Source organism: Antechinus flavipes, chromosome 5 (assembly GCF_016432865.1).
Source record: "Antechinus flavipes isolate AdamAnt ecotype Samford, QLD, Australia chromosome 5, AdamAnt_v2, whole genome shotgun sequence".
Taxonomy (NCBI): Eukaryota; Metazoa; Chordata; class Mammalia; order Dasyuromorphia; family Dasyuridae; genus Antechinus; species Antechinus flavipes.
Genome location: NC_067402.1, coordinates 225,047,543 through 225,063,361, shown reverse-complemented (window position 1 = coordinate 225,063,361; position 15,819 = coordinate 225,047,543). Strand labels below are relative to the sequence as shown.

The 15,819-nt window shown below is 40.2% G+C and overlaps 1 protein-coding gene across 1 annotated transcript; it reads right to left on the bottom strand.

Moving 5' to 3' along the window:
• Nucleotides 1–3,984: 3,984 nt before the first annotated feature.
• On the bottom strand, nucleotides 3,985–14,251 carry LOC127564483 (keratin, type II cuticular Hb5). Its single transcript, XM_052001041.1, has 9 exons — nucleotides 13,767–14,251; nucleotides 12,231–12,439; nucleotides 11,250–11,310; nucleotides 11,009–11,104; nucleotides 10,131–10,295; nucleotides 7,775–7,900; nucleotides 6,311–6,531; nucleotides 5,819–5,850; nucleotides 3,985–5,092 (listed from the first exon to the last, which is right to left on the bottom strand). The coding sequence occupies exons 1-9, from the start codon at nucleotides 14,184–14,186 to the stop codon at nucleotides 4,899–4,901; spliced, it is 1,524 nt and encodes a 507-aa protein (XP_051857001.1). The 5' UTR covers nucleotides 14,187–14,251; the 3' UTR covers nucleotides 3,985–4,898.
• Between the last annotated feature and the right edge of the window lie 1,568 nt (nucleotides 14,252–15,819).

Sequence of the window (15,819 nt, the reverse complement as noted above, 5' to 3'; positions counted from 1 at the left end):
GCTTTGGCTCTTGGCATTTAAATCTACCCACTTCTCTTCAAAGGAAAATGCTGTTGCCATGAGAAACTGCCCTGGAAGCAAGGAAGCATCTCAGAGGTGCCAGTTGTCTGTCACAATGGAAACTGGCTGAGAGAGTGGGAATGATTCATCGCCAGCCAGTTGTAATTATCGGAAAACAGCTCGAGACACGTAGCGGCCTCATCTTGGCAACAAAGGATGGGCTTAAAAAAACAATCAAATAACAAATAATCCCCAATCCTTCCTCTTGGCCCTTGAAATGCAAGATGCAATCCTTCCCAATCAGATTTATCTGTGCTTGATCAAGGCAGATTTATATCAACTACTTAAGACAGATTTAATGGTAGCTAGATGGTATATTGGATGGAGCACTGTATTTGGAGTCAGAAAAACCAACCTTTGCAGCTCTGTGACCCTGAGCAAATCTTCACCTCTCTCAGCCTCAGTTTTCCTATTTGTAAACTAATAGTAACACTTACTTCCAAGGTTATGGAGAAAATCAAAGCATACCTTAAAATGCTACATAAATTTTATCTATTATTAGGAAATCTATAATCATAGAACTGAAAGGGAAGATTATCTAATCTAGTCTTCATTTACTAATGAGACTCAAGGAGGTCAATTGATTTGCCCAATCATCTGAATTTCACAGCCAGCATCAGTATCCATACTTTCTCCTTCTTAATCTACTAACTTCTTTTTTTCCACCTAAGGACATTGCCATTCCTCTGTGCACAGTTTATGTCACTGGAAAATGGGAACCTGAAATTAGAAATTTTCTGGGACTGAATGTCAACTGAATTGTCATTGAAACTTATTAGATTACTGAAGCTTTTAATACCAGAAAAAAAGAAAACTTGGTATGAGTTCAGAGCTCACAAAATCATAGGATTATAGATTTTTGAGCTGGAATAAACCTTAGGGATACTGTACTGTATCCATCTCATGTTACAGAAAAGGAAACTGATGCTCAGAGAGATTCCAGAGATCTTTCCAACATAATATAGCTAATCAGCATTACACAAGTAGTATTTGAACTCAGGCTGAACTCAATCCTGATTCCAGTCTCAGCACATAGACTATTATATCATATGAAAATATCAGAATCTTGGAGCTGAATCTTTAGCAATTACTTAATCCAATAACCCAATTTTAAAGATAAGAGAGAGGAGTGTCCACTTTCATAGAACTTGTGAGGGGCTCAATCAGTCCAGCATTCCATTCCATCCTTTAAAAAACAAGGTTTAAGAGGCCAGAAAGATTGTCCTTTGGACTCAGGCTTCAAAACATTTCAGGAAAGGCAACAATTCAAGTAGTTGCTAAACCCTTTGGACTAAGGTTCAGGTTTACCAAAATGGGGTTTTGTCTTCTCTCTCCCAGGCAAAGGAAACTGGAAGGTATCCATAGGCATTTATTAAATACTTTACCAGTCAATGTGAAGAGTGCTAGTGACACAAAGAAAAAGCACAATTTGTCCCTACTCTCAAGGTATTCACATTTTATTAGAGAAGCTATGCATATATGTGATTATAAACAAAATACAAAGAAGATGCACAGTAATCTCAGAGTGGAAGATCCCTTGCAGAAACTGGTGCTTGAGTTGAATCTTGAAGGAAGCCAGGAAGAAAAAAACTGGAGAGAGAAAATTACCTGGCAAATGTTGATATCTTTTAGGAATTGAATAGTTGTGGTGGGAAAGTGGAGAACGGAGAACATCTCTTACATGTCTGTCTATGCTTAGTTGACTTCATCCAATTAGATATACTTTGGGTTGAATAATAATATCATTAATAATGATCTACTCTATGTCAGACACTATGTGAAGTATTTTACAAATATCTCTTTTAATCCTCACAACAATCCTAGAGGTAGGGACTATTATTATCCTCAATGTTTAGGTGAGGAAACTGAGGTAGAGGAATTGACTTTCCTGGGATATCTAAGGCTGGATTTGAATTCTGGTTGTCTTGACTCTAGACTGATGCTCTATCCACTGTACCATCTGGCTGAACCACTTAACCCATGTTCTAGGTACTGTGGAAAGATGCAGATTCCCCTTGAGGGATTTCCCATTTGAATGGAAAAGATTGACACCAAATCTAGAACAAGAGGAAGATGGAAAGATAAGAATAGGACTCAGGGCACCTGGACAGATAGCAGTGTTAAAGAAGGTGAGGGAGCAAAACTGAAATATTCTTATCAAGGAAACGAGGATGTGGAGTTGGCTTGAAAAGCAGGCACATGGAATAAATCTCAGCAGAAGAAAAGGAAAGAGGTTTAGCAAGAAGAATGGCCAATGTAGAATCTTAAGACATGATAGCTAGTTTTGCCTAGGTGGAGTATTTTCTAGGATTAGGGAATCTGTGTTTATAAGGTTTACATGGTCAGGGGAGGGGGAGAACCATATTTGGAGAGGAAGAATTCTTGAAGATTCAGCAGGGAAATTTGACTTGAGAGATCGTTTGCCCAGGCAATCATCACGGCATTTAATGCCTACTGCTCTATAATGGATGAATGACAGGGGGAAGAGACTAAGGATAGAGAAGATGGTGGTGAGGCTTTTGTTCTCCTCCAGCAGTAAACTGATAAAAACCTAGTTAGGGTAAGGATTATAGAGATTAATAGGAAAGGGGAAAGACAAACATTGCAGAGAAAGGATGAGTAAATAATGCATTATTGGTGGAGTTGTGAACTGATTCAGCCATTCTGGAGAACAATTTGGAACTATACCCAAAGGGCTATAAACTGTGCATGCCCTTTGACTCAGCAGTATTTCTATTGGGTCTGTATCCTAATGAGATCATAAAGGAAGGAAAAGGACCCATATGTGCAAAAATGTTTGTAACATCTCTTTTGGTGGTGGCAAGAAATTGAAAATTGAATGGATACCCATCAGTTGGAGAGGCTGAATAAGTTGTGATATATGAATGAAATGGAATATTATTATTCTATAATAAATGATGAATAGGCTGATTTCAGAAAATACTAAAAACACTTACATGAATTAATGCTAAATGAAGTGAGTTGAATCAAGAGAACAGTAATAGTAAGGCTACATGATGATCAATTATGATAAACATTATTAATGAGGTGACCCATGACAATTCCAATATACTTGGTATAGAAAATGCCATCTTCATTCAGAGGGAAAACTATGGGGACTGAATAAAAATTGAAGCATGATATGTTTGCCTTTTTTGTTCTTGTTTGCTTTTTCTTTCTCATGGTTTTTCTCCCTTTAGTTCTGATATTTCTTTCATAACATGACTAATGGAAATACATTAAAAACAATTGTAAAAACAAAAACAAAAACACAACAATTGTATATCTGTAACCTAAATTAAATTGCTTCCTATCTTGCTGGGGGAGGGTTAAGAGAAGGAAGGAGAAAAAATTTGGAACTCAAAATCTTACAAAAATAAAGATAACTATCTTTATATGTATTTGGAAAAAATAAAATACTATTGAGAAAAAAATAAAATAGGTGCTTTAAAAAAGGCTGCATAGAGTTTGGTGACAATTGGACAGTGGTAAGATGGAGGCATGGGGTTGGGTTGTTATTGACATCCTTGGGGGAGAGAAATCGTGAGCTCAGTATTGCCTTTTTTTTTTTTTTTTTTTTTTTTTTTGAGACTGGGTTTCCCCAGCTGGAAATGCAATAACCAATCATGGCCTTGATCCCAATAGTGATTAACACAGAAACTTTAACTTGACCTTTTTTCCCACTTGGGTTAATTTCCCTTCCCTAGGCAACCAGATGGTCCTGTCTCCTGCAGGACTCATTATATTCTTGCTAGTATAGACCCTCAGCCCACCCAGCCAGTTTTAGCCTTCCTGCATTTCAGAACTCCTGAACTGGAACAATCTGTCAGCCCTTGCCTCCCATAAGAAGGGACTGCAGGTTCAGTCTCAACATGTTAATGTTCCCCAGAACACCCACCCCATTTGTTCAAATGCACACCTCTCAAACGCTGCAACAGTTTATTGAAATCTAGAATGAGACAACCAGAAGGCAAGGCACCCACAGACATTTACAACAAAGAAGGATACACAAGAAGTGGCCTAACCTTATTCTCCACCCTATTTCATTCCATTAGTAAATCACCTTTTGTACACAGTGGGAGGAGATCTGAAGCAATAACTATTTCCATCAAGTTTTCTTTGAAATGTATAAAGGTGCAAGATTTATGTGAAGTCCTCTTACCAAAGAGCTACAGGTAGAAGGAATTCTGTTATAACCAGCTTCTCAACTGCAAAACCACATCAGAAGGTTAGCCAGAACAGGTTAACCCAGAAAAAGGAAGACAATCATAGACAAAACCACACAAAAACAGTCAATTACTTCCCGAGAGAGATAATCCTGGATATTTAACTCTCTAGTTTCCTAGCCAGAAGGAGGAGGTATTGGAATTGTATTTCTATTTCCATTGGATTTCCAGGCTATTGAAGCCATGTTTGTAGCCTCAAACAATCTTTTATCTAGAGGGTTGGGTAAATTTCCCAGGTTGCACTGCCACTGAGGGATAATTAATGATATCCTAGAAGGTAATGGTAGAAGAGAGATGAGTAATACACAGATGACAATATTATGATGAGTGGGATTTAAGTGGAGTTAAAGGAATTAGAAGTGACTCCTTATATGGAAAGCAAATGGAGACCTGGGAAATTAGGAAATTAGGACCTAGCTCCCTAAGGTGGGAGCTAGGTGGTAGGATAGAAGGGAGATTTAATGGAGTATAATTTGGAGGAGAGAAGAGAAGGATTAGTATTCAGGAATGCAGTCTCAAGGAAGCAACAACACAGACATTCCGTTCATCATCAGTTCTGCGGCAGGAAGATGGGAGGGTGGCAATATGCTTTTTGCATGAGATCCCAGCTCTCTATGCAAAGCGGACAGACCGGCTGCTTCCACAGCTAAAGCCCAAGGATCGGGGCTGGCAGGGGGCACAGGAATCAGGTGCCATCACTGTGTAGCTGCCCCCAGAGGCAGAAGGACCTGAGGAAATCTGGAGTCCTGAGGTAGTGCTGCAGGTGAGACCTCCACAAGTCACTCCACCCCTGGAACTGCTGACACCTGTGGAGTGAGAGATTGAATTATGAAAGTACTTAATTGACTGATTTCACATATTTCCCCTGTTACCATCCCTTCTCCATCCTTCAGAGCATGTCATAGTATCAGCCATGATCAAGTAGATAGCAAACAGTATCTACTCTTAAATTCCATGAATTTATTGAAATCTAGAATGAGACAACCAGAAGGCAAGGCACCCACAGACATTTACAACAAAGTAAATCTAGGTCATGGAATTTAAGAGCTGCATGGGACCTTGGAGACCATCTTGTACAACTGCCTCATTTTGTAGATGAGAAAACCTAGGCCTACAGGAATAAAGTAATTTCCCCAAAATGCAAACCTGGTTGACTGCAAAAATTATACTAGAATTCAAGACTTCTAACTCAAGGATCCATTCTAAATTTGCTTTTATTCTCAGTATCAGAACTGATTTTCTTAGAAAAGAAGTAGGAGGAAGAAGTCAGTTAGTATGAGGGGGCAGCCTGGAAACAATGATTGTCTTCCTCTGTTCTCAGAGTCTGTATTAATGCTACCACCAGAAAGCTATTTGCTATGCATTAGTCCCTGAAATCCACCCTCTCCCCAGGGACTTCCCAAGAACCCTTCTGGATACATAGTTGGAGACCCACTAAATTATGCAGATTGTGGATGCAAATTTTTTAAATGGAACCACTAGCTTTGCCCACCAAGCCACATCATCAAAGAGTTTGAGTGAAAGTTACTTACAGACATTCACAGAGCCTACACCTTCACACAACCTATGGAGAAAAGAGAAGAGAGAGGTTAGTCCTGTACAACTCAAGTCACCTTCCTTGAGATAAGAGAACTCATGATGTCATTGTAGGGCACTCACAGAGATGGAGAGAATGTCTCTGGGTCCTAAACCCTTTGATGAAGAGTTGTCTTTTTTTAATTTCCCAAATCTAAGGTCTCTGTAGGATACTCAAATTTTGCCTTCCATTTAACCAAAATTTCTCTTGTAGTAAGACCTATTGTGTTTAGAATTAGCAGATATGTCTGCTGGTTGTAGACTCTGACTCCTGCTAGACCATGTGGTCTAACCCTATATTCCACAATCATTCTTGGTAGAACATGCCAAAATTTCACATTAGAAAGTTCCTCATCTCTAACATTGAGCTCTTCCACTGCAATGGTCAGAGATATAATTGCATGGGATTATCATCCCTTTTATTCTTTCATGTTTCTGGCTGGTCTCACCTGTGCTCCTCGCCTTCCAACAGACGTTTGTAGGTGGCAATCTCAATGTCCAGTCCTAATTTGGAATTCATGACTTCCTGGTATTCCTTCAGCAGACATGCCATGTCCTGTTTGGCTTTCTGCAGGGCACCCTCCAGCTCAGCCAACTTGCACTTGGCGTCATTGATGGCAGCCTCTCCTTGCTGTTCAGCCTCTGCCACTGCAGCCTCCAGTTTACAGCGCTATGGAGAGGGGGAGGGTGGTACAAAGAAAATACTTTTTGGTTATATCACATCTTGGGGAAAAAAAGATGGAGGAAGGATTCTGGAGGGAGAAGGATATGGGCTGGGATCCCTAGCCTGAGGGAAATGAGGAAGAGAAATAAGAACAAAATTGTTCTTGGTTTCTTGATTTTTATCCTACAGGTTATAGCTTCATCTAATTTTTTAATCTATTAGGGTCTCTGTCAGAGTTACTCCATAGCAATGAGAGATCATAACATGTAGAGGTAAAAGTTTCCAGGTAGCCCCATGGATAGAGTGTTGAGTCTGAAATCAAGGAGATCTGAGTTTAAATCTGATCTCAGATACTAGCTGTGTGACTCTTGGCAAGTCACTTAACAGCTGTCTGCTTCAGTTTCCTCAACTATAAAATGAGGATAACAACAGCATCCACCTGTGAGGATCAAATAATATACTAGTAGCAAAGTACTTAGCATAGTGCCTGGTACATAGTGATCATTTACTAAGTATCTGTATCTTTCTTCCCTAAAAGACCTTCAAAAGTCATCTAGTCCAGTATCTTCATCTTAAAGATGAGTTAAGCAGGCCTTAGAGAAGTTAAGTGACCAAGGCCACACAGTTGATTCATCCCCATTTTATAGCTTTACAGGGTCATATTATACAATCCCTCTTGGCAGGCTGTGTCAGAATTTCACATTAGAAAGTACTTTATAATGGAAGGCTAGTATGGTGTAGTGGATAGAGCACCAGCTCAGGAGAACCTGACTTCAGCTTCAAACTCTTAATACTTGCTAGCTGTGTAACTCTGGGCAAGCCTCTTAACCCCAATTGCCTTGCTAAAAAAAGTGCTTCATAATTAATAATTCATCTCTTCTTCCAGAGTGATTGGAAATAGTTCCCTGGAATTTTTCATATGAGGTCTCCAACTTCTACATCCCCTAGAGCCAAGTCTGTTCTCCAGACTCCAGGGTCAGTAGTTGTCAATGATAACACTTTTATTTTCATGTAGCCCCTTATGATGTGTGACACTGTACAGTTTCTTATAAACCCTCTGAGTTTCCCCATTTGGAAGATGATCTCTGAGGGAATTCATCCTTGAATTCTTGAATTCCTGAAGTCTTCCCACATAGATATACTGAAGTTGGTCAGAGAATTCTGTGTATGCTGTTGTATTTGGAAGGGGAAGAAGGGAAAAGGGTGTATTGAAATTTGCATAAAAATTTTCCCCCTTCATCATTTGTACCTGACACTTGGCATTCTCGATCTCAGCTGTCAGTCTCTGAATAATGCGGTTCAACTCATTCATCTCCTCCTTAGTCCTTCGAAGGCTCTCACCATGGCGGATTACTGTGGCCTTCATCTCCTCACACTGTAGGGGTATGACAAAAGGAAGTGATTAAAAAGCCAATCCCCCTGTTAGAGACAAGGACACATATCTTTCCTGTGCAGGTCTAAATGGATCTTATCACTTCCAGCCATACCTTTCATTTTGGGTTTCAATACATTTCTCTCCACTGCAGAACTCTAAATGGATCTTATCACTTTAAGTCATACTCTTCATTTGGGTTTCAAACATTTCTATCCACTGCCACATCTGATTTTACTTCCTCCTCTCTATCATTCACACTTTTTACCCAACCAAGCAAACCAAACCCTTATCTTCCTCATCCCTGTGTTTCCCCCACCTCAGTTTCACTTCTCACACTTCTGAACCTTCACTGCAGGTATTCCCAACTTTGGTCACCCAAGACCCTTTTATCATTTTATTTTCTTCAAATTTTCCTCCTCCAGTATATTTTCCTCAGTGAGTATGTTCACCATACTCCTACTCTCTCAGCTACACTCTGTTCAATCATGGAACAAGAGACATAAAACTGGCATCATCTAGCTCTTCCATTTACTTTTATAGATAAAGTCAAGAGGAGTTAGCTGCTGATTGACCAAAATCAAATGTAATAAGTGTCAGGGCTTGGTTCAGAACCCAGGTGCTGACTTCAATTCTCACTCTCTTTCTCTGCACCAGGTTATAGGTATGCAGTTATCTGATTGTCTGCTCCTAAGTCTATTATTTTCTCTCTGAAGCTGAATCTCTTTCATGGCACTCTATATCATACATCCCAGATAGCTATCTCATCTTTTCCAATAAACTGACAATTCCCCCACTAGAGGGCACATTCTTTTAGAAAGCTAATCCCTAGAGGATAGGAACTGTTTTTAATTTTATTTTTGAATTCTTAGTACCTTGAACATATTAGTTGCTTAATAAATACATGTTGGATTGGACTGGCTTGAAGTGTCTTGCCTCTTCCTTTTGGCTTTCTCCCCAGGATATAGCTTTATTATTTTTTTAGGGGTTAGAGGAATGCCAATGAGGCAAAGAATGCTAATGCATATAGGAAGAACCAAGTGGTATTGAATTAATCAGGGATGCAACTAGAAGGTAAATTGGTACTTGGAAATATATGGATTTCCATGAGTATTTAGAATCAGAGAATTATGAAATGTTAAAGCTGGAAGGAACTTTAGAGATTTAGTCCAATGTTCTTATTTTGTAGATGAGAAAATCTTCACCATGATGGATTAATCTATGGTTTTATTTCACCAAAAAACCTAGGATAGTGGGATTGTCTGAGGCTCTGAGAGGTTGGGTGGGTTACCAGAGGTCACACCACTGTTATAATTAGAAAACTGGAGTAGGAAAAACCCATTTGCTGGGAAATTGGGACTAGGAAAAACTAACACTCCTTCATTTACTGGGATGGATTAAATATGATAACTTTCCTGATGGGTTTTCTTTGCTTTGTGCTCACTGAAAGGCAGTTTTCTGACATTCATTCCCTGGCTTAGCATATTCATTTGAATACCATTTTGTGAGTCAAAGAATAAGATCTGGCATAAAGCTGGGAACTCAACACTTTATGGTGAGGCTCATAGATTGATATCTCTAACGTGCAGTGTGCCCCCTTGTTCTTTCGTTTCTGACTTCACCCCTGTGGGTGGATTGGAAATTCCATTTGGAAATGTTTCTCACATAGCTGTGAGAATCTATCCATTTTCAAGAGCTCTTCCTGGGCCCTAGAGAGTGGCTGTCTGGTTATGGACATACTGCCCACACTTGATAGAACCTATAAGGGTGTGTGTGTGTGTGTGTGTGTGTGTGTGTGTGTGTGTGTGTAAACCATGTGATATTGGCATGAGAAGGACAGAAATGGAGTGGAACAAGAAAACAGACAGGTATAACTTCTTCCTTGAGAACGCAGGCTTGAGGGCTGTGGGAGAAGCAGGGACCTGTTCTCCCTTTGAAACATGGCTAAAAGACAGAAATCCCCTTTACAAATAAGCTCAGCATGGTGTGGTGAAAAGATTGAACTATGTGTCCAAGTCCCAGCTCCAACACTTATCAGCCATGTGACAATGAGCAAGAAATATCCACTCTTGGGCATTCTTGTTTCTTCAGCTGCGAAATGGATATAACAGTATATATGATGTCTACCTCACAAGGTTGTTGGATAAAAGAATTCTTTCACTGTTAAAGTAGAAAAGTGAGTAGTATACCATATCTGACCCAAGTGCCAAAGAATCTGAAGCTACTGCCATACCTTGGTGCGGTACCAGGATTCAGCCTCAGCCCGGCTGCGGCTAGCAATGTCATCATATTGAGCCTTGATCTCAGCCACGATGCAGTCCATGTTCAGATCACGGCTATTGTCCATCTTGACAATGACTGAAGTGTCTGAGATTTGTGATTGGAGGACACGGATCTCCTGTGGGGGCCAACATCCAACATATTCAGGCCAGAACCTCCCTCCTCTAGAGAACCAGGGGGCAGACAGGGACTCAAGCCACAGATGTTCTGCACGTACATTTACATATACATGTATACCCAATAAGAAAACATGTGTACAGATGTTTACTTCATATATAGTCAAGCACACGTAACCCCCCACATATATATACACACACAGTTATACCACAAGAGATCCACGTGCTTGCATAATAAATAGATAAAGGAAGAAGCTTACATATGCACACAAACATTGTCACTCATGGACATTACATGTAAATTCTTTTCTAGTTTGAAATTCTGTATTTATATTAATAATTATATTATTTTATTATATTACATGTTATATATAATTAGATTGTTTTATTATATCATGTTACACATGTAATATATAATATAATAATATATATTAATAACAGAGAGCTATTCTTAAAGTCAAGAAGACCTGAATTCATGTCCTGATTGACACATACAGACCATAAGACCCTATAATGGTCCCCTGACACCAAATGAAATCACTGGTCCACTAGACTAACATTCATAGCACAGACAAACATGGAAGTGGCACATATCTATTAAGGCTTACATTCACACATCCATGTGCAAGCATCCTCAACAGGTACATACACACATGCCCGTCTACCCTGACTCTTCCCCAGGGCTGGCTGTCCATTCCCTCCTCATTCCTCTCACCTCCTCATACAGGGCTTTCAAGAAGTTGATCTCCTCTGTCAGAGCCTCAGCATTGGCCTCTAGGTCAGATTTCCTCAGGTAGGCACAATCCACATCCTGAAAGTGAAGAGAAAAGGAAGAATGGAAGTGTGTGATGGAGGACCTCCATGGAAATCCCTTCAGGCTAATGGCTGTGGGGAACCCATTCCAAAGAGACTGCTGGAAGGACAGATGCATTTGCCATTTCTCTTGATCTACTCACCTTCTTTAGCACCACAAATTCATTTTCAGCTGTGGCCCTAAGGGCCACCTCCTCTTCATACCTGGATATGGGGAGAGAGAAGATCAGAAGCTGAGGAGTGGGGACCATGTTGTAAGCTGAGCCTCAAAGCCCAGGTCCCAACAATCAAAATGAAGGTTCCTCTATAATCTTACTGTTCTGTCCCATATCTGTTCTGAGTATTATTTACAGGTCAATCAAAAGAAGTAGCTTGGAAATAAATTATGCTTCCTGACTGAGACCTGAGTTCTGAGCTGTATAAGTCACTTAAACAGTCAGTGTTAGTCACTTACACTTAATAGCTGTAAGTAAGAGGTTAAGTAGATAGCTGGATGAGTCACTTAATCTCTTAAGGTTTCTTCTTCTATAAAATGAGGGGGTTGGATTCCATATTTTCTAAGGTCCCTTTCAACTCTGAATCTATATTTCTGTGATCCACTTCAGGTTGAAGCCTCTGGCAACCCCAATGTTCCCATTTTTCTTGGCCAATCCAGCTTGGCTTGGGAAATACAAACTCAATTATGGGAGTCTCATTGCAGTGGAGAGTTCACAATTCTATCAAAGAAGAGGTGTCAGCTGTAGCACTTCAGAACTATATAGAAAGAGGTTTTATATTACCTAGTGCTTGGGACAAACCATTCCTTAGGGAACATAGAAGGCTCAGGAGATCTTTTTCATAAAATTGACTTGGGAATTGTTAGGAAATTAAACAGTCCCATAATCTCCTGTTACATTTCTGATCTTACTTCTGTTAAAATTGTTCTATAAACTATATTACCTATTTTGTTAACTCAAACCATGTGTTTTCTCATGTAATTGAGATAAAATTGTTGGTCTCAGATCACTCTTATAATGAGCCTCTCTGCCCTTACTAACATCCCTTGCCAATTTCTCTAACTTGTTAGAAATGCTTCAATCACCTCCCATGAAAACTTCTTGGCTCCCTCTCCCTTCAACACTCACTTCTTCTTGTAGCCCTCCAACACCTCCTGCATGTGATTAAGCTCAGAGGACAGACGTCCACTGTCGGCCTCCACACACTCCAGCTCCCGCTTCAGGGTCTCAATGTAGCCATTGAACAGAGGTTCCATGTTGCTTTGGCAGCATCTCTGATTCTGGTAGAAGTTCCATTTGGTTTCTAGAAGCTTGTTCTGCTGCTCTAGGAACCGGACCTGCAGTATCAAAGAAAGAGATATAATGGGAGAGCTTGTAGCCAGCCACTGCCCATCCTCATCTCTAGGAGGCCATCCTTGTCAGAGAGAAGTTAGTCCTTAACTGTCCTCTGTTTTCTTGTGAAGGAAAACACAAAAGAGCAGGCTCCATTCTACATCTCTGTGAGCTTTTCCCTTCTTAGGGAAGACTCTATCTGGTTGCCTGAAACATTGAAGCCAACTGAAGATACATGTATGAGAAGAAACCATTATTGCCTTTAAGTATCCTTAGAGAGCATCACTGCACGAAGTAAATACTTAAGAAATGTCTGTCTGCTGAATATATCATTGGACACCTTAGTATTAGTGAGGCTGTTAGGGTCAATACTGCAGAAGGAGCACCCAGATAGCCACCAGGAAGAAGGTCAGAAGCTTATCATTTGGTTCTCCCTAGTCTCCTTTCTTCTACTGGCTGTTGAACAATTAACAAAATACATCTCTTTCCATGATTTCCTGTCCTCTAATCAAATATGGAAATGCATATCCAAGAAAAGCAAGAAGAAATTTGACTAGAGAAACAACCTGGATCTATCACTGGCTAGTTGGAGGACTGTGGAAAAGTAAGCTCACCTATCTGAGCTTTATTGAAAAGAGCATTTCCATCTTTGACATTATATTTGGAATCAAAAAGTCTAGCCCTAAATCTTTGCTCTTTCAGCTTACTATCTCTAACTTTGGACTATTTGCTCTAGGTAATTATTTCCTTTTTAAATTATTTTTTTAAATAGAATGATGGGGTTGTACTAGCTGATTTCTACTATACCTTCTAGTTCTAAATACATGAAAAGCTGTTAAGCCATTTCCTATACCACCCACCCAGACTCTCATCTTTAGAACAGAGACAGTCACATCTATTCTTCTCTCATTGAACTATTGTGAGGATTGAATGAGATAAAGCACAAGATTATATTTTTTGAAAAGTATAAATGTTATGGCAGTTTGTGGTATTATTGTAGTTTTTCTGCTTTCTGAGTGTGTCCCATTCTCCTTATCAGACTGGAAGTTCCCAGAGACCTACTCTCCCTCTATATTATTGCTTAATGCTCAGCTCTACGTGAAAGATGGGAAATAGCATGGTGCAACAAATGGATGCCCCCATAACAGAATGGGAAAGTGATTTGGAGACAGAGCACTTAGGCAAAAATTCTATCTCTGCTATTCCTGAGCTGCCATTTTTTTTCCATTTGTAAAACAGGCCAATTTAATGGCATCTAAAGTGTCTTCCATCTTTCTAAATCTATGATCCTAGTTTCCAATGATTTGGAAGAGACTAGGAGATGACACTGACCTTGTCAATGAAGGAAGCAAACTTGCTGTTCAGGCACTTTATCTGCTCCTTCTCCTCATGCTTCACACACTGGGCATTGGGGTCGATCTCCAGGTTAAGGGGGGTCAGGAGGCTCTCGTTGACAGACACAGTGGTGATGCAGGGAGGGCTGGGTCCGCACACTCCACCAGAGCGGTAGCCAAAGCTCCGTCCACAACCAAAGGAACGATATCCTCCCATGGAGATCCGGGGGCTACAGGACCCCACATTACATAGGCTGCGACTGCCAAAGCCAGTAATACCCCTGTAGCAGGACACCCCACGGTATGGAGCTGCACTGATACAACAGCGGTTACCCGTCTTGGGGGCCACAGCTGAGCAGGAGCTGAAATTTCTTGTGATACCACATCCTGAGCTGATACGATATGAACGGCAAGACATGTTGCTGGTGGAGTCTGAGTGATGGAGTATGGAGAATAGACGGGTACCAGCAGCAAGAGAGTGGGGCTCAGATTCCTGCTATTTTCTCTGTTCCAGCAAGGTCCTTTTATTAGTGGGCATAGGTGGGGTTGGCTGCATAAAAGGAGTGAAAAGGCATTTTATCTTGTTTATTAGCTTGGGGAGTTTGCCAGCAACTCCCCAAGGACTCATCTTAATGGTGAGCTCAGAGGCGGCTCTGGGGCGATGCAAGAGTATTGAAGATGTTATTAGGAACACTGTATGTTTGCACTTTTCATCTTCAAAGCTCGTTTACATACATTAAGTAATTAATTTTCACAGTCTACCTGTGAGGTATCCCCAACCCACACCCAGAAACTGAGCTGAACTCCTAAACAGACCAGAAACAAGATGATCAGAACATGAATTGTAGGGGACAACGAAGATATTGGGTGTCTCAAAGTTTCTAGCAGTTGGACTTCTAGAGCTGACTTAAACTTTGAATAAGTCATAACATTTTTCTTTTGTCTTCATTTGAGATTCACCGGCCTCCTATCAATTCTCCTTATTCTTGAATTAAATACATTTCCATTGAATTAAGCCTGGAGAATACCAGACCTATACCTTGGTGCTTGGAAAAGTGATTCCAAGAGGTCACTTTGATTATTCTTCCTGCCTCCCACAATGTCTATAGACAATAGAAGACAAAAGAGATACTTTATTTGCTCCCTCCTAGATTATAGAAAGCCTGCTTATAGCTCCTCTTCCCTTTCCCAGTGAAATCCCAAACCACCTTCACTATATTATCTGTGGTCAGAAGAACAAGAACCATCAGAAAATCTTTAAAGATTGTTTCTATTTCTTCTCCCACAAAACACTTTCTTGGATCATTCAAAAGACTTGGTTGTCCTTAACAAGGACACATGAAATGGCTGAAAGGAAAAATTAGAGTCTAGAAAAACCACAAGTTGGAGAACCAGTCTCTGGACACCAAAGTGCCCTGTTAGGACGTGCTCTGGGCATCTTTCTCCAGTTGTTTAAAAGAAACACCCCTTTTAATTTACCCAAATTAAATATTCAAAAGGTGCCAGTTAGATGGAATCCAGTTCCCTCTCCACTTAGGAATTATTCGTCCATCCAAGAAAATTTAAGGACAGGAAGATGAAGAGGATGCATTCTTGTGGTTCCTTCAATCCCAGAAACTCGAAATTTCTTGCTCTACAAGGCTCTGAAAGCTCTTCGTGCTGCCCCCTACCATCTCATGTGTCCTTGGGCCATTTCTTAGCATAATTATTGCTATTACCTTAATGTTTACTAATCAGCGGCTACTTAGAGGGATTCCATGAAACTAAGAGGATATGTTCTCTTCCTCCCAGGCTATGGGAGACAGTTCATATAGTTGAATCCTTAAAACTTTAAGAAGAGTACAATAATTAAATTTCCTTCATTCTCTGTCAGCTTATTCTAATGGCCTTTCTTGTATAATCATTAATAGTCACCTTTCCTTTAAACCCTCAGTAGGATGTCTTAAGCTCTATTTATCTATACCTAGGTGTTATCTCTCTTTGTCTTTGTCTGTCTCTGTCTCTTTCTTTCTCTCTGTCTCTCTTTGTCTCTCTGTCTCTATTTGTCTCTG